This window comes from Salvelinus fontinalis, chromosome 17, assembly GCF_029448725.1.
Source record: "Salvelinus fontinalis isolate EN_2023a chromosome 17, ASM2944872v1, whole genome shotgun sequence".
Lineage (NCBI taxonomy): Eukaryota > Metazoa > Chordata > Actinopteri > Salmoniformes > Salmonidae > Salvelinus > Salvelinus fontinalis.
The window spans coordinates 47,167,042-47,185,685 of NC_074681.1; the positions used below are offsets into that span (position 1 = coordinate 47,167,042).

The window sequence follows — 18,644 nt, forward strand, 5'->3', positions numbered from 1 at the left end:
CGTATGTCGAGGGTGAGGGCAGGTGGGAGCGAATGACATTGTCTACCGGTGAAAAAACTCAGATACTTTTATTGCCCTTCTGACCGGACACACATTCAAAAATGTGGGGTATTCATGCAGGAACCAATGGGATACTCGACATGGGGGGGGGGGCTCAAGAAGGAACCAATTGGATGCTCAAGAGGAATGCTCCGAATTGCGGGCTGGGGGGGGGGGGTCATGCAGGAACCAAGGGGGAGGGGTATTCATAAAGGAGACACAATGGTACTCTAGATCACATGCAGGAACGCCCTGAATTGCTGGCTGCAGTTGCACACTATTGGTGTTGGTAGCCTACATGAAAGGCTGGACTGAGGAAAAAGTGAAGTATGTCCATGGACTAGAGTTGTCATTTCAGAATTGGCATTAGCAAACAAGACATTGGATATTATCAGGTCACCTGCATGCAAATATGTGGCTTGCTAGTGCTATAAGCTCCTTGAACGTTTCATTTATTTTCCCTTGTCTTTCGAATCCGAGCCTTGAATGAAACTTTCCATCCATCCTTGGATCTCTAAAGTCCCATTGTGGCTTGTTCTGAGGCCCAGTGTTATTCCGAGGATACGCTAATCGGTTTAGCACGTCATGGACTCTGGCTAAAATGAAGGGGGTGGCAGATAAATGCCTAGTTAGAATTAAGTATTTTAAATAATAAGACACTATTGATAATCACTATACGAATAAAATACAATCATGAATTGTCAACAAATATCGAAATGATTTTAAATTGATAAAATGTGTAAACTAAATGCGTTACTCATTAAAGATATTACAGAACCACAATCAAACAATTTCTTATGAAATACTGCCGTCTTTGTCTCCTTTTTTCTCTCGCATGTTTTCCCTTTGAGTTCCTCCCCCTGCGGCGTTGGGCGGAGTTTCATACCGAAACAGACGCTTCTTTTGTCGGATCCGTTTCAACCTGACTCCCTGGGGTTTACGGCTGAAAAATTGACACGTAAACAGCCCTAAAATAATTAACACGAATACCTTGATTTTTAGTATCAACGCTGGTTTCTAACTGTCACGAAAGGTGAGTGAAAAGTTGTGTTTTGACGACGTTATAAGCGATTTTCAAGTCGTGTCTCCCCCAGTCTTTGTAACACTCATGGCGGCTCTGCAGTGAGAGCTTTGGGGCAAGAGCAAACAGATGCGCCCGCTCGCGTATCTGTTTTTCAGGAAATCCTCACTTTATAAGCGTTTCTGAAATGTGCACTTACTCTTTTTGGTAGCTTATAAAACCACATTGACAGTTAATTGTGCAATCTCCTCCAAATTATACTATTAAAACGACTTTTCACAAAATAACGAATTATACTACCAAAATGCACGTGTCCTACACATCCAGGCTGCTAATAAATTAAGTCGACTGGGCGTTTTTTGTTGTAACATTTCGTTGTATAATATATTATTTTCAAAAATGTGTTTGGTAAGAATACTTTTCGTGCCAGCGGAAGCTGCGTTTTGACTCCTGCCGGAATAAGGGCGCCATTACTGGGGTAGCAAGCAGAAAACGGTTGGTGTTCCCAAGACAAATTTATAAGGCAATGAGTAGCCTTGACTCAAAAATAGAAGTACATTACATTAGCAATGCCACGGCCCCTCGAAATATTTCAATGCAGTATATGATGAGCATTGTATATATTTTCGAAGTTTTAGGCTGTTAAAGATATTCCCCAAATGTATCGGTAGGTGTGAAATGCATGCATGTGGCAAGTTGTTTGTGTGTAATGTAGGCCTATGTTCTCGAATAAGTTTGGAGGATCTGTTGTGTGTTCCGAAGTTTGACCTTGTGAGCGGGCCATAACACTGTAGCCTATACACCGAGAAAGCGGCGCCTCGATCGGGTGCACAGCTGCGCCATGGTTTGGGGGATACGGGCGAGGGTAGTCGCGCACTTTCTGGCAGTTCGATTCAGCCCGCCGCCATGGAATGTTCAAGCTGTTCCAACATTCTATTCCCTTATCTAAAATGCTATCTACCAAGGCTAGTCGATATACCCCAAACCAGTCGCGGTCAGTTAGGCTTTCGGTCAGGGACCTGATGAAAATAAGCAGAAAAAGGCCCGCCTGGCCGCGGAACTAATCGGCCCCTAGCCCTTGATCATGACTCCGTTGCATTACATATTGTCATTGGACCTAGGTGTCTTCTGTACGGGAGTTATGCTAAGAGCCCTGTAGCTTGGTCTGAACATTAACACACGCTTGCGGTACAGTTTTGGAAGCATAAGAACCTTATTTTCATATCTGCAATAAAAAATAATTCTGCTGCCATTGAAAAACCCCACGATGAAACAATACATTGATCGGTCCTACAATTATCATTATTATCACTGCCCGGAAGTAGGCTACGCAATGTTGTTCTCTCATATGATATGGTCCATGTAACGCATATTAGTCTAATGATTTAATACACTCATTAAAATATAATAATATAATGTTAGTTTCAATTTCTTAAGTTCTCTATTTTCTGATCCACTTGTTTAAATTGAATAATATTAATAAAAAAAAAAAATGATACATTTCCTACACTGTAAAATTGAGATTTTGATATTGTTTTGATCATTTTCTAAATTATCTTTATTCCTTTGAAAATGAATGGTACGTCACTGACTGCGAAGACATGGAGTTGTGTGCATCAGTCCCTACAGGCTTCCCTTCAAATCCACTACAATGTTATCCTCAATCCCCTGCGTATGCCAACACCTTGCATAGAGAGTCTAACAGCTAGGCCTAGCCAATATGTCGAAATGGATGGTTCATTTACAAATCTGCGTAATGACATGGTGTTTTACGTACAATTTCAATGAAGTAGCCCAATAGGCCTAAACATATTATTTTCTGAATGTAGCCTAATACACGGATTGCGTCGAGAAGGATTGTGCGTCCTGGGCTCATCTGCTGCCCCGGAACCCCTGTGATGTGCAGCTTGCATAGTAAAGCCCTGTCTGAGCAATTTTACGTTACATTATTTTAACCTATTGCAGGTCTAAAGTAGACACTAGCCTCTATACGATGAACAAGTAGCTTAAGTTAGCGGCATAGCTGAGACAAATGCATAGCCTGTAACGGAGACGGTGCCCCTGTTTTGGGATAAACTATCCAACCTTCATTCCTCCCATCCTTGAAGACTTCACCAATAGATGCCTGAAAATAGATTTTATGCTAGGCTACCAACCAAGTCATGTCAGATCAGTGATTATTTCTATAGCCTATGATCATTGGTCACCAGTGATCATATATATATATACTCAGCAAAAAAAAGAAACGCCCTCTCACTGTCAACTGCGTTTATTTTCAGCAAACTTGTGAAAATATTTGTATGAACATAAGATTCAACAACTGAGACATAAACTGAACAAGTTCCACAGACATGTGACTAACAGAAATGGAATAATGTGTCCCTGAACAAAGGGGGGTCAAAATCAAAAGTAACAGTCAATGCAGCTGGTGGCCACACCAGATACTAAGTACTGCAGTGCATCTCCTCATGGACCGCGCCAGATTTTCCACTCAGGAGTGGTCCTTGAATTGCTTCTCTTCCCACAGACACGTTTGCGAATTATCCCTGCTTCACTCCTCACACAGCCGTTGAATAGGCCTATAATGCTGATATGCTATAGTTTAATTTACAGTCCCTTGCCCACTGTAGCTTACAGGTAATGGGTACTCAATTTAGTGGGCTGCTGAAGGTTTAGTCTGGGTTTGGTGTATAATGGGCTGCAAAATAGCGGTGATGCAAATTTAGAGGGCAGGTTTTCTAAATAAACTAAAGTAAAAAAAAGTAACAAAATAACATTTAACAAGGCTATATACAGGGGTTCTAGACTATGACTATATAAGGTGTTCACCTAGGCTACGCAGTAGAACTTTGCAGCAAATTCGGATGGCAGACTGACAGGGACTCAGTCCCAGGTCTCTTCGCAGTCAGCGACAGTGCAAAGAGAGTTCCTTAATTCGGTTGTGCCTATAACGCATCATGGCCGTTTTTAAGAGTGTATGCCTATAGTCTGAAGTTGCCAGGGGGAAAATTGTATGCACAGTGACACCTGTTAGACCAAACATTAGGAACACCACCTGGCAACTGTGCAGGTACAGGATGGCAACTGTGCATGGCCTATTGGTTAGCCTACTTGTAGGAAAGACGTTTGAACTTTGTCAGCTGAATAATTGGCACGACGTGCACCCTCTCCGTGTCAATGTTTTTGAACATATTTAGTCGTGGACATAACCATAGGATAACGTATTAGAACCCGTGGTTGGAACGTCAAAAGTCCGTTCTTGAATTTGAGAAATCTTCTTGTGTAGATCTATTGGTCTTTACATATTGGAATATCTGCCTACGTGCACAAATTACCTCAACTAACCTGTGCCCCACACACTGACTCTGTACCGGTACCCTCTGTATATGTTATTGTTATTTTATTGTGTTACTTTTTAATTATTTTTTACTTTAGTTTATTTGGTAAATATTTTCTTAACTCTTCTTGAACTGCACTGTTGCTTAAAGGCTTGTAAGTTAGCATTTCACGGCAAGGTCTACACGTATTCGGCACATGTGACAAATAAAGTTTTTGATTTGATTTTGTGGTTCCAGAATCTCTAGGAATCGGGTCAGTTGAGCTGCCCAGACGCTGCACCATGAACGGCAGCAGCAATGTGCCTTCTGCCTCCCAGACCATTCAGATAAAAACCGAGCCAGGTAGGTTAAATAATCAAACCACCATTCATCAACCACAAGCTATGTTATTTCTTCTAGTAATAGTTTTGTAATTGTGTGTCTGCTTCCTTCATGCTTATGTAATTAGATGTAGGAGTATGTTTTTATCTTGTAATATTGTGTTGAATTCTGGTTGACTTTGAAAGATCAATGTGTTTGACATTTACTTAGGTATGTCTGTCAGTTGTTTATCTATTCCAGGGTCAGCTTGAGGTTTATTGTGTCTACTAAAGGGGCCAGTCAAAACAAATGAAACACATGCTCTTTGATGTTGCTTGATGGTTGTGTGTTTGTCTATGTTTTAGTTGTGGATGCATGGAGTAAGGAGGACTGCCTCACTCTTTTGGAGAGGATTCATAGCCTGTTGCCTGATGGTGATGCCATGAAATACAAAACCACAGAGTCCCACTTTGACTGGGAGAAGGTCTGCTTCGGAGACTTTACTGGTGACATGTGCAAACAGAAGTGGGCAAAGGTGTCCACTGAGGTTAGCCAATCACAATTTCAGCCAATCACAAAAGCAGAAAATCTATTTTCTGTGTTGAATCTGTGGAGGGAAGTGTCACAGAAATTGCATAAAAAAATGTCTGTGGTCTCTATCTACTGGCAAAATGGCACGATGAAAATGTTTACAACAGAATTTCAGTTTTTTTTATCTATTTGATACCCTCTTCAGGTGCGGAAGTTTAGGACTATGACAGAGCTCATAGTTGACGTCATAGAGTTTGTGAAGAACCCTTACAAAGGGAAGAAATTGAAGGTAAAAAATAAGATTTAACCTTGTACAAATGACATTCCATGAAATACTAGGGTTATTTGGAAGAGAAGACCGGCTCATTCACAATACTGTTGACAATCTCACGCCTTCTACCATATGAATGACAATTATTCTGTTTCCACCCTATTAGACACACCCAGACTTCCCAAAGAAACCACTTACACCGTATTTCCGGTTCTTTATGGAGAAGCGAGCTAAGTATGCCAAGATCCACCCGGAGATGAGCAACCTTGACCTCACCAAGATTCTGTCCAAGAAATACAAGGAACTCCCAGACAAGAAAAAGGTGATGGTCAACTCTACCATGCGCTTTCATTATGCCTTTGGGATAATCTTTATTTAATTCAAAGCAGCTCTCGCATCTAAACATGACATCACTGTATAGAAAACAGAGTGGTTTGTGAATACACGTACTTGAACTAATTACTTTATTTTCTTGCTTCAGATTTGATAGCTTTCTGTACAGCTACACTTCTTCAATTGTAGCAGCTCTGTTAGTTTTTCAGTTAATAGCTAATTGACTGAGGTTTATTCTCTGTTCCCCACAGCAAAAGTACATCACAGACTTTCAGCAAGAGAAGGAGTCCTATGAGAAGAATATGGCCCGATTCAAGTGAGTGGCATTTTCTGTCTCGTTCAAGCGGGTTAATAAGTTACTTAGTGTTCAGTGGCCAAATTAACTTCCTCTGCAGAGTAATAACCAACACTTTCCAAAGCTGACTAATTTCCATTGGAAAAAAACGCAAGTGATCACTCCTCTATCTATTTGATGAAAGGGTATACCACCCATATACAGCTGCCTTAATGTCTTTGCTCTTGTTCACGTCCAGAGAGGACCACCCGGAGTTGATAGAGGAGAGAAAGAAGTCGGACCTTCCTGAGAAGCCCAAGACGCCCCAGCAGCTGTGGTACAACCATGAGAAGAAGACCTACATGAAGCTCCACCCTGATGTGAGTGTTTGCAGAGGACCCATCCAGCTAAGTCTGGGATTTCACTGAATGGAACTGTTCAGTGTTGTGCTTCCATTAATTCACCCTCAAAAGAAAATGTCACTGTTGGAATCCTTTGTGGTGAATGATGAATGCCTTTCCTTTCTCTGGGGTTACCAGGTGAGCCAAAAGGAGCTGAAGGAGGCTCTGAGGAGACAGTGGTCCCAGCTCTCAGACAAGAAGAGACTAAAATGGATCAGCAAGGCCCTGGAGCTGCAGAAAGACTATGCGGTAAGAGGTTAGAAGTGAAGGGTCAAGAGTAAATATTCAATAGTATAGCACCTTGTCAGGACACAACTTGGTAATCCTTTACTACCTTTTCCTGGTAGAGTAAACCAGCACATTTTCCACTTCGTCATGCGTGATATACACTGCCTAGAGAGTAACATGCACATTCTAAACAAATAGTATTTAATCCCTTTTCGAAAGTCACAATCGATTACAATTTCACAGAATAAGTCTTGACGAGGAGAAATTGTCCATCATTTCTCATTGTCAACCAAAAAGTTTGATTGAATCTATGATTATCACTACAGGGCAGTATGAAGGTCTACCAAGAGGCCCATCCAGATGCTGAAGAGCACGTCAAGTCCGTCCTCACCAAAGCCGAGCGGCAGCTCAAGGACAAGTTTGACGGCAGGCCAACCAAACCACCGCCGTAAGTTGCTTGATCAGAGTCACATCATTTGAATTAAAGAATGGTGGGCAAGTGGAGAGAGGGTAGAAGAATGTATAGGGGCACAGAAAAGCGACTGAGGTGGCGCTCAAACCCCCGTCACCAGGAAATTTGTGGTCCAGTGTCGGCAGCGCTACCACTGCCAGACCCCTGTGGTCTCTAGGCAGTTCTGTAAAGACCAAAAGGGATTTTTGCCCTCATCATTTTTTTTTATCCAGAGATTATGGATAGGAGATCCTTTATTTATTTTCAAACACTAAATTAGCTCTTGGTTTCTGTGGGGTTTATTAAAGACCTGTGGTGTAGTTGTATTCTATGGGGCTGAACTAATGGTTTTTGCTCTTCAGGAACGGTTACTCCCTATACTGTGCCGAGCTGATGGTGAACATGAAGGATGTTCCCAGTACAGAGCGCATGGTGCTGTGCAGTAAGCAGTGGAAGGTGATGACGCAGAAGGAGAAGGACATGTTTCAGAAACGGTGCGAGCAGGTCAGTCTTGTTCAGCTCTGTTCATGAGGAAATGCAATGAAACGCCAGTATTTTCTTTTTCATTTCGTAAACAAGTCCCGGACTAGGTCCTCTGCTTCTTTTATAATAGCTGCTTCGAGTATTTTGGCCTCTTATTGGTTTCAATTGTTTGTTTTTTGCTGCCATGTCATGCTGCTTCTGGGAAACCTTGCAGAAAATATAGAGAAATGCCTGTTTATAGCTGTAGAAGTGTTGTGAGGGTTTGAAAGGGTTTCTGTCATGATAACAAAGTTTGTTTTGCCATTCACAAATCTGAGCAATGCTCTTTCTTTCACCCCGCTGCTGGTGTTTCTGGCTACAGAAAAAGAAGCAGTATGAAATTGACCTACAGAGGTTTCTAGAGGTAAGTAGAACTGAATATAACCATATTTGTAGTACTGTACATATCACACTACACATGCTTAGCTGACCTGAGTTTTAGAAATGGAAGTCTATGAAAGCCACTGTCGGTTCTGTTTCCCCAGAGTCTCCCGGAGGAGGAGAGGGACCGCGTGATGACGGAGGAGAAGCTGGGGGGCTCGCGGCTTGGCATGGGGGCTGCTGGCAGCCCGCATGGAGCCAAATCCCCCTCCGCCAAGGTGGGTCTCACAAAACTACAACAGGTATGTCACCACCTATCAGCCACTTGGCAAGTTGGGATATAGCTTTCTAAGTTACAGTGAACGCTTTTTTTTCACCTGGTCAGTCACAAGTAAGGTTTACTAAGTATTTCATATGTTGGGTCATGGGGATGTTTGAGCTGTTAAGATACAGTGAGGGTGGATCGTTTACATTTTAAAGCAGTGGATGTTGGTGGAAGGAGCTATAGGAGGACGGGTTTATTGTAATAGAAAAATGGAACAGTCTCAAACATAGTTTGATATCGTTCCACTTATTCCATTACAATGAGCACGTCCTCCTATTTCTCCTCCCACTAGCCTCCTCTGTTTTAAAGGTGTACTAGGTACACAATGTATATGTCACCTGCATTGACGCCAGGTTTGTCTCTATTGCATTCCTTCAGGAGCGCTGTCGCGAAGCTGAGCTGGAGCACTGGGTGCACGCTGGCCTTACGGCGAAAGAGAAGCGCGACGGCAAGAAGAGGACCAAAATCCCTGAGACGCCCAAGACTGCCGAGGAGATGTGGCAACAGAGCGTCATAGGAGACTACCTGGCCAAGTACAGGGTGAGCGAGCAACATTTTGTGTCCGCAAACAGCCGGAAATAAAACATTTTTTATAAACTGTAGGTCCATATACATTTTTATAGTTTTCTATTTGATTTTAGTGTTTTACATTTATATTAAAGTAGTTATTTTTCCCAACAACATAACTTACTTTTTTTTTTTAAATAGGGTCAAATCAAATTGGCTCGTGGGCCAGTTGTGGCCTATGGGCCGCCAGTTGAAGACCCCTGCCGTACTGCATCTAGGGATGCGCTTTAATCCATACAGTCCTAAGGTTGGATAAAAATTCTGTGTCCTGTGTCTTGTGGTTACAGAGTGACCGCAAGAAGGCACAAAGTGCCATGGAGTCGGCTTGGAAGGCCATGGAGAAGAAGGAGAAGATCCCGTGGATCAAGAAGGCGGCCGATGACCAGAAGCGATACGAGGTTCAGTACCGGCCCGTGGTCAGTGACCAGATGTTTTGACCGCTGTCTTCTTCGGTTGTGCTGAAGAAATGTCAAAATGTTGGTCGCCCTCCCCACCCCCTGCCCCTTCTCTTTCCTCTCTCTCCACCATCCCTCTTCGCCGCACACCCTCCTCCAAGCTACCCCCGACGGAGAGTGGAGTTGGTGGATCTGTCCCGTCTGAATGCGTGATCTCAGTTTTTCTCGTTCTTCTTTGTTTCTTCTGCTATCTGCCATTGTACCAGAGTCTTGACATTTGTGTGTTTGTTTGCTGGATGTCACTGTTAGCACACTGTTGAAGAATGTAATGTGAGGGCCTCCCAAGTGGGACAGTGGTTTAAAGCACTGCATCGCAGTTGCTAGCTGTGCCACTAGAGATCCTGGTTCGAGTCCAGGCTCTGTCGCAGCCAGCCGTGACCTGGAGACCCATGGGGTGGCGCACAATTAGCCCAGCTTCGTCCTGGTTAGGGGAGGGTTTGGCCAGCAGGGATGTCCTTGTCTCATCGCACTCTAGCGACTCCTGTGGCGGGCCAGGCGCATGCACTCTGACACGGTCGCCAGGTGGCCGGTGTTTCCTCCGACACATTGGTGTGGCTGGCTTCCGTGTTAAGCAGGCATTTTGTCAAGAAGCGGTGTGGCTTGGTTGGGTCGTGTTTCGGAGTGGCTCTCCCGAGTCAGTACGGGAGTTGCAGCGATGAGACAAGACTGTAACTACCAATTGGATACCATGAAATTGGGGAGAAAAAGGGGTAAAAAAAAAAAAGTATAATGTGTATTTCTATTGATTATCCATTCAACTGTCCCTGTGTGTCATTTTCATGAGCCATAACCATATTGCTGACCTGAGTCAAATACTTGATATAATTTGCCCGATACAATGGAAGCCTTGGGATAGTATTCCAAGTTTTTGACATGTACAGTACACCCAGGTGTGTGTGCGTTTGGTGGACTGTGCTCGTGGTGTAATGACAGTTCTTGTCCCACAGAGGGAATTGTTGGAGTCTAGAACGCCCCAGTCAGGAGCAGGCCAGAGGAAACCCAAGTTTGAAGGGGAGCCCAAGAAGCCACCAGTGTGAGTATCCACACGCCGACTCTTTTGAGTGTTATTGCTATTATTGGTGTCTTTCTATCATATGGTTTCTTTTCTTGGCTTATCCTGGCCCGTGTTCTTTTTCATTTTCTCTGTCTATTTGCTCAGTCCCTTTTCCCCAAATGTCTTATTTTCTTATTATTTTTCCACACCCTGTGACTATCATTGTTTTGCTCCTTTTTCATGTCGTTCACCACCTTATTCAGGTACTTTATGTCTAGAAGCTCTTAGATTCACTTACTTTTGTGTGTTGCTAGTTGTGTAGGTCCCTTGTATGTCCTTTTATCAATTTATATCGTGCCTTCAGAAAGTATTGACACTTGACACCTTGACTTTTTCCACATTTTGGTGTTACAGCAGGCTGTAAAACGTTTTGAGTTTTTGGTCACTGGCTTAAACACAATACCCCATAATGTCAAAGTGGAATTATGTTTTTCAAAATGTGTACAGATTATTCATGAAAAATGAAAAGGCTGATATGTCTTGAGTTAATAAGTATTCAACCCTTGAGTCAATAAGTTATTGCAAGCCTAAATAAGTTCAGGAGTAAACATGCTAAATAAGTTGCATGAACTCACTGTGTGTGCAATAATAGTGTTTAACATGATTTTTGAATGACTACCTCATCTCTGTACCCGACACATACAATTATCTGTAAGATCCCTCAGTCGAGCAGTGAATTTCAAGCACCGATTCAACCACAAAGAACAGGGAGGTTTTCCAATGCCTTGCAAATAAGGGCACCTATTGGTAAATGGGTACAATTAAAAAAGCAGACATTGAATATCCCTTTGAGCATGGCGAAGTTATTCATTTCACTTTGGCTGGTGTATCAATTAACTTAGGCAACGCAAAGATACAGGCGTCCTTCCTAACTCAGTTGTCGGAGAGGAAGGAAACCGCTCAGGGATTTCACCATGAGGTCAAAGGTGACTTTAAAACAGTCACAGAGTTGAAGGATGGTTAAACAACATTGTAGTTACTCCACAACACTAACCTAACTGACAGTGAAAAGGAAGCCTGTACAGAATAAACATTCCAAAACATGCATCTTGTTTGTGACCAGGCACTAAAGTAATCCTGCAAATGTGGCAAAGCAATTAACTTTTTGTCCTGTATACAAAATGTTATGTTTTCAGCAAATCTAGTACAAAACATTACTGCGTACCATTCTCCATATTTTCAAGCATAGCGGTGGCTGAATTATTATGTTATGGGTATGCTTGTAATGGTTAAGGACCGGAGTTTTTCCAGCATGAAAAATAAATGGAATGGAGTTAAGCACAGTTAAGTTAAGTCTGCTTTCCACCAGACACTGAGACGAATTCACTTTTTAGCAGGACAATAAATGAAATGCCAAATCTTAAAATGCCAAATCTACACTGGGGTTACTTACCAAGAAGACAGTGAATGTTCCGAGTTCGGTTTTCAAGCAGATTTAAGTCTAAACTATGGCAAGACTTAAAAATGGTTGTCTAGCAATGATCAACAACCAATTTGACAGACCTTGACATTTGGGGAAAGGTTGCACAATCCAGGTGTGGAAAGCTCTTAGAGATTTTACCCAGAAAAACTCGAATTGTAATCGCTGCCAATGTTGATTCTAACGTGTATTGACTCGGGGTATAATATGTAACTAATTAAAATATATTAGTGTTCAAATGTTTCTTCCACTTTGACATATTGTTGACCAAATTACAATTAAATCCATTTAAATCCCACTTTGTAACACAACCAAATGTGGAAAAAGTCAAGGGGTGTGAATACTTTCTAAAGGCACTGTAAATATGTATACTGGACAAAAATAAACGCAACATGCGACAATTTCAAAGACTTTATGGAGAGACAGTTCATATAAGGAAATCAGTCAATTGAAATAATAAATGAGGGCCTAATTTATGGATTTCACATGACTGGGAATACAGATATACATCTGTTGGTCACAGATACCGTAAAAAATGTTTTATCCAGTCAGTATCTGGGGTGACCAACATTTGCCTCATGCAGTGTGACACATCTTCTCATAGAGTTGAACAGGCTGTTGATTGTGGAATGTTGTCCCACTACTCTTCAATTAGCAATGTGAAGTTTCTTGATATTGGCGGGAACTGGAACACACTGTTGATCCAGAGCATCCCAAACATGCTCAATGGGTGACATGTCTGGTGGGTATGCAGGCCATGGAAGAACTGGGATATTTTCAGCTTCCAGGAATTGTGTATTGATCCTTGTGACAAGGGGCCGTTTATTTTCATGCTGTAACATGAGGTGATGGCGGCGGATGAATGGCACGACAATGGGCCTCAGGATCTCGTCATGGTATCTCTGTGCATTGAAATTGCCATTGATAAAATGCAATTGTGCTTGTTGTCTGTAGCTTATGCCTGCTCATACCATAACCCCACCGCCACCATGGGGCTCTTTGCTCACAACGTTGACATCAGCAAACCGCTCGCCCACACAACGCCATACTGTACACGTAGTCTGCGGTTGAGAGGCCGGTTGAACGCATTTCCAAATTCTGTAAAATTATGTTGGAGGCAGCTTGAATTAATGTTCAATTCTCTGGCAACAGTTCTGGTGGACATTCCTGCAGTCAGCATGCCAATTGTACACACACTCAACTTGAGACATCTGTGTTGTGTGACAAAACTGATCATTTTAGAGTGGCTATTTATTGTCCTATATTTGCATTTTGTTTTATCCTCCGTCCCCGCAGGAGGTTTTTTGGTAGTCCGTCATTGTAAATAAGAATTTCTTCTTAACTGACTTGCCTAGTTAAATAAAATACATTTTTAGAGAAATAAGGTTTTTGTGCATATGGAACATTTCTGGGATCTTTTATTTTAGCTCATGAAACATGGGGCACTTTTTACATGTTGTGTTTTATTTTTGTTCAGTGTATTTAGATAGACCTAGGACCATTCATTTGCTCATGGATTGCCGTTTGTATTAGGGATGCGACAAATGGACAACATTTAAACTGCAATTATTTTTTATTGTTTAAAGCTGAAATATGTAACTTTTTCGGCGACCCCACCAGATTCAAATAGAAATGTGAGTTATAGATCTGTCCTTCTCATGGAAAGCAAGTCCAAAAAACGGTAAATCTGTTCTATGTGGTCCATTTCTAAGCTTCCCGTTCTGAAGTTTCGTTTTTATTTTCGGTTTTGTACACCATCTTCAAACAGCTAAAAATACAATATTTTTGGTTATGGAAAATATATTTCAGTGGTTTAGATAGTACAATTATTCTCTACACTATACTTGCTTGTTTTGTTACATAAACTGAAATTATGCAAACTATTAGAATTTTTGCAACCAGGGAATGGCGGAGCGATTTCTGCATAGTGCATCTTTAAAATAAGTCATTTTCATCAAATTCCGTGTCAAATCATATTGCCTGGTGTGACCACTAGGGGGGCGGCATCTGGAATCTGCTTTGGGCAAGTGAAATTTTATCCCGAAGAACCTTTAATTCACGATGACTTCCTTCCATTTCATTATGTGCATTAGCGACTCGCAACAAAGAGTAAACAGCCAAGTGATCACAGTTCTTCTCCCTACATTCTCTTTTCCCTCCATTTTACGTGTCTCTCACTCAATTTCGATCCGACCATTACCGCTACACACACGAATGCTGCGCGCCTCCCATTAGAAATGACTGCCTCTAAAAACGTATCTATCTAACTGATGGGCTACACAAACAACTGTAGAGGAGCTACATTCCTTGCCAAACCACTGCGGCTTTACCACAAATTCAAAATGGACTGGTTGATTTAAAGTAGGGAAATATGATGCAGTTTAGAATAATAAATTAGCTTTGTCTAGGTTTATTTTATGATTTTTTCCAAACTGCTATAGTGTGCCATTTTTAAAATAGGTTACAACCCCCCATAACCTTAGACAGGTTCCAGACTGAAATACGCAACACAAACATTGTCTTGATGAAGGCAAATTGTGTATTCATTATTCTAGGGGCCTACTTTGTTTCATGTTTAACAAAATTCTGCCCACTAAGTTTAAACTCACAAATGAAACACAGGGCAAAATAAAACAAGCACCAAATGTGGGTATCTACTGGTTAAAAAGGGAAGAATTGTAGCTTTATACAGCTAGCAGCATTAGGTCTCAACTCCCACTATAAAGAGAATAACACCCTGTTGAAATGGGAGTAACGGTGAACAGTGATGTTGATGAAAGAGATGCACCTGTTTCCTGTAGCAAGAGTTGCGGCTCAAATGGGCTTGGCAGTCCTTAATTTGGCCGCATATCAACTGCAATAATTTCTGTAATCAGCGCTTTGTTAAAGATGTGTGTAGTGCTTTGTATCTGTGGCAAATAATTTGAAAGATGCTGCATATCCCCTCTTACTAATATTACAGCATTGTTGTGTTAGGTAGGCCTATTTTGTTAAATATTTCCCTTTAGGATGAGGAGTGGGACCTGTTAGTGGTCGTTTTGTGATAACTGCACTGTGATAAAAAAAAAAAAAAATTCTGTTTAGGGATTTTTTGTCTCTTAATGTTAAGGATTACATTTAATTTAAAATTTCACACCCTTAGTTTGTATTGACTGATTTGTGGATGTAATTCATCTTTAATTAAACCATTCTCCCTGTCGCTCTCTCCCTCTTTCTCTGCAGGAGCGGCTACCAGATGTTCTCCCAGGAGCTGCTGACCAACGGCGAGCTAAACCACTTCAGCCTGAAGGAGCGCATGGTGGAGATCGGCAAGCGCTGGCACAAGCTCAGCCAGAGCCACAAGGACAAGTACAAGAAGCTGGTGGAGGAGCTGCAGATTGAGTATAAGGCCGAGCTGGAGGCCTGGGTCAAGGTAAGGGATGGTAATCTTTGGGGTCAAAGAATGACTATTTGTTAGGCAACTTTCTGAACAGTGGACACGGAAGGTCGCCTTGCCTGAAAATAAGCATTAAAATATCAAACGGAACGAGAGATCGCATAAGGAGACATTGATACAAGACACAAACGTATAACCTGTGTTGTATTCTTCTAAAATCATTAAACAGTGGAAATGATAGATCAAATGTTAACATCCGAGCCTTTGGAAGAAATCAGTCTTAACAGAATTCATTTTGTAATTTCTATTTTTCCGTCTTTCTTTCTCTTTTCCCCTTCAGTCTCTCTCTCCCCAGGAGCGAGCGGTTTATAAAGAGTTCTCCACCACAGTGAGTTGCACTCTCTCAAATATGTTCTTGACATCCCACTCAACCCTCATTCAACATAGCACTTCATATACAATGCCACAAACATACATTCATGCTATAACCCTTCAAATCAAATTGTATTTGTCACATACGCCGATAACAGTGAAAGGCTTACTTACAAGCCCTTAACCAACAATGCAGTTAAGAAAAATAAGTGTTAAGTAAAAAATAGAGAAGTACAATTCTTTAAATAAAAGTAACACATAATTAAACGGCAGCGGTAAAATAACAATAGCGATGCTATATACAGGGGGTATATAGTACAGAGTCAATGTGTGGGGTCACAGGTTGAGGTAATATATATACATGTAGGTAGAGTTAAAGTGACTATGCATAGACAGAGTAGCAGCAGCCTTAAAGAGGGGGTGGTCGATGCAAATAGTCTGGGTTGCCCTTTGATTAGCTTTTCAGTAAAGGGGGATACCAAGTCATTTGTAAAACAGAATGCCTTCAACTGAAATGTGTCTTCTGCATTTAACCCAACCACTCTGAATCAGAGAGGTGCGGGGGGCTGTCTTAATTGACACCCACGTCTTTGGCGCCTGGGGAACAATGGGTTAACTGCCTTGCTCAGGGGCAGAACGACAGATTTCTACCTTGTTGCTGGATCGAATCCCCGAGCTGACCTTTCGGTTATTGGCCCAACGTTCTAACCACTACACCTGCCGCCCCAGGAGTCTTATGGCTTGGGGGTAGAATCTGTTAAGAAGCCTTTTGAACCTAGACTAGGTGCTCCGGTACCACTTGCTGTGCTGTAGCAGAGAGAATAGTCTATGACTAGGGTGACTGGAGTCTTTGACAACTTTTAGGACCTTCCTCTGACACCGCCTGGTATAGAGGTCCTCTCTCGCCAGACTGCTTCTCTCTCACACACACAGAAGCATTTGTCACACTCACTCACTTACACACAAACACTCAGATGGCAGGAAGCTTGGCCCCAGTGATGTACTGGGCCGTATATGCGGTCGGAGGCCGAGCAGTTGCCATACCAGGCAGTGATGCAACCAGTCAGGATGCTCTTGATGGTGCAGCTGTAGAACTTCACACTTCTGCTATAACCTGTCATACTCCTGCTATAACCCCTAACACTAATGCTATAATAGTTGTATTCCCCATTCACATCCTTCATATTCCATAGCTACAGCTACTCTCTTCTCTGCAGCTGGAGTACTAAAAGCTTACACCAATTATATTTGACATTTAGATTTAGATTAAATTAAATTGCCTTGTTCGGTCTTTGTAGCGTGATGTGACTGCAATAGTGACTATATCTGTATGCACAAGCGGGCATCTAACATTACTGCATTTTAATGGGGGGAAAAACGTAATCATATTAGCATCTAGCTACTAATCATCATTGCTTTGAACTTGAACCGTGTTTGTGTGCTGCCCACCCTCCCTCTTCGCTCTCTCCCTCACCACCCACCTTCCTCCATCTATCCATCCTCCTCCTAATTCTTCCTCCTTCCCCATCTCGCCTCCACCCGTCTCAATTGCCCCCACCCCCTCGCTCCCCCCATGCAGAAACGGCGGAGCACCACCAAGGCGCGGGGCGCCCAGGGGGCCAAGGTGTGTATGATGGCGACAGTGAAGGGGAAGGCGGTAGGTGCCAGAGCCACAGCAGCAGGGGTCGGAGGGGGCAAGCGGGCCATGGCGTACCGGGCCAAGGTAACTCCGCCGCTCTCGCCAGACTGCTTCTCTGTCACACACACAGAAGCATTAGTCACAATCACTCACTTGCACACGAACACTCAGATTTTGAAGCAGCGGCATGGGTGGTGGTCAGACTATGGTACCCTGGGCTGTGTGTGGGCTCCTGCAATTTTAATGGTTTAGGATTAGTTAGAGCAGGGGTTCCCAAACTCGGTCCAGGGGCCCCCCGGGCACTAAACAGTATAATTATTTGAATCAGCTGTGTAGTGCTAGGGCAAAAACCAAAACGTGCACCCAGGGGGCTCCCAGTACTGAGTTTGGGAAACACTGAGTTATGGTAGATCATCAAGACCTGGATTCCTCTGTGAGCTTTAGTAGTCCCTACTGTGATTAAGGCTCAAACAGTCTGCGGCAGTTGGAGTATGACACTGGTTACTCTTACATGCTTTTACGTCAGTATGTTTTTAGTTTGTGTGTTTAACCTGTTATCTTAGGGTGTTTGTGTGCATGGTGTTTGTCCTGTAATTGTGTATTCCATGTGCTGTTATAAGTGTGTATGCTGTGCACGCCTGGTGTGCCATTCTGTAAACATGTGAGTTTGTGGTAAAGGCGTGACTCTGTGCTCTCCAGCAGGATACGTCCGACTCGGATGATAAGACGGACTCGTCAGACTCTGATGACGAAGAATCGTCCGGCAGCTCCGACAGCGAAGATGATGACGATGATGAGGTGAACGGCACTATGCTTTAGTGTAGACTTGGGTCAAATACTATAAAGTATGAGGTGTGCTTAGTTTACATGTTGGACTATTTGATTGGTTCCATTGTACTAGGCAAACTAAATCAAACACGGCACTAATAGTAAAAATGGATTTGACCCAGATGTTCTACTGTCTCTGTCCTCTAGAATGACGATGACCCATCCGAGGGCTCCAGCAGCTCTTCCTCAGAGGACAGCAGTGACTCGGACTCAGATTAGCCACCCCCCCCCCCCCCCCCCCCCCCCCCAAATAGGAGGGGCTGTGCGGGACACACCTCCTCGCGAGTCAGGCGCAGTTACAGCGGGCGTCATCAAACCGCGCACACATTGGCTGCTCCCACCTCTTTCTCACAAGGAGAAATGAGAGACTGGAGAAAGCGAGGAATGGAAAAGTCATGCTCCCCCCGTTGTTGACCTGGAGTACTTTTATTCAACTGGGACGAGATCTTTTACAGGGGCTTTGTTACGCGTTCAATGCCTTTTCTAGGTGTTTATTATGAACTTGTTGCGACACTTTCTTTTTTTAAACTGAAGGAAATTTCTAATTAAAGCGGTTGAGGCTTTTTTTATGTTTTTGA

The 18,644-nt window shown here is 42.7% G+C and overlaps 1 protein-coding gene across 5 annotated transcripts; it reads left to right on the forward strand.

Annotated features, from left to right (window-relative positions):
- The first annotated feature begins 878 nt into the window (after nucleotides 1-878).
- On the forward strand, nucleotides 879-18,306 carry LOC129814496 (nucleolar transcription factor 1-A-like). 5 transcript variants are annotated; one of them, XM_055867652.1, is made up of 20 exons: nucleotides 879-1,072; nucleotides 4,636-4,740; nucleotides 5,064-5,245; nucleotides 5,435-5,518; nucleotides 5,667-5,822; nucleotides 6,085-6,149; nucleotides 6,367-6,487; nucleotides 6,647-6,757; nucleotides 7,063-7,184; nucleotides 7,550-7,691; nucleotides 8,032-8,073; nucleotides 8,195-8,332; nucleotides 8,734-8,895; nucleotides 9,210-9,338; nucleotides 10,325-10,410; nucleotides 15,074-15,263; nucleotides 15,568-15,615; nucleotides 17,179-17,322; nucleotides 17,938-18,031; nucleotides 18,212-18,306. In XM_055867652.1, the coding sequence occupies exons 2-20, from the start codon at nucleotides 4,680-4,682 to the stop codon at nucleotides 18,283-18,285; spliced, it is 2,151 nt and encodes a 716-aa protein (XP_055723627.1). In that variant the 5' UTR covers nucleotides 879-1,072; nucleotides 4,636-4,679; the 3' UTR covers nucleotides 18,286-18,306. The 5 variants fall into 5 exon arrangements, with proteins under 5 accessions (XP_055723627.1, XP_055723626.1, XP_055723629.1 ...); XM_055867651.1 differs by having other exon boundaries at nucleotides 17,941-18,036; nucleotides 18,214-18,306; XM_055867654.1 differs by having other exon boundaries at nucleotides 8,195-8,308; nucleotides 17,938-18,036; nucleotides 18,214-18,306.
- The last annotated feature ends 338 nt before the right edge of the window (nucleotides 18,307-18,644 follow it).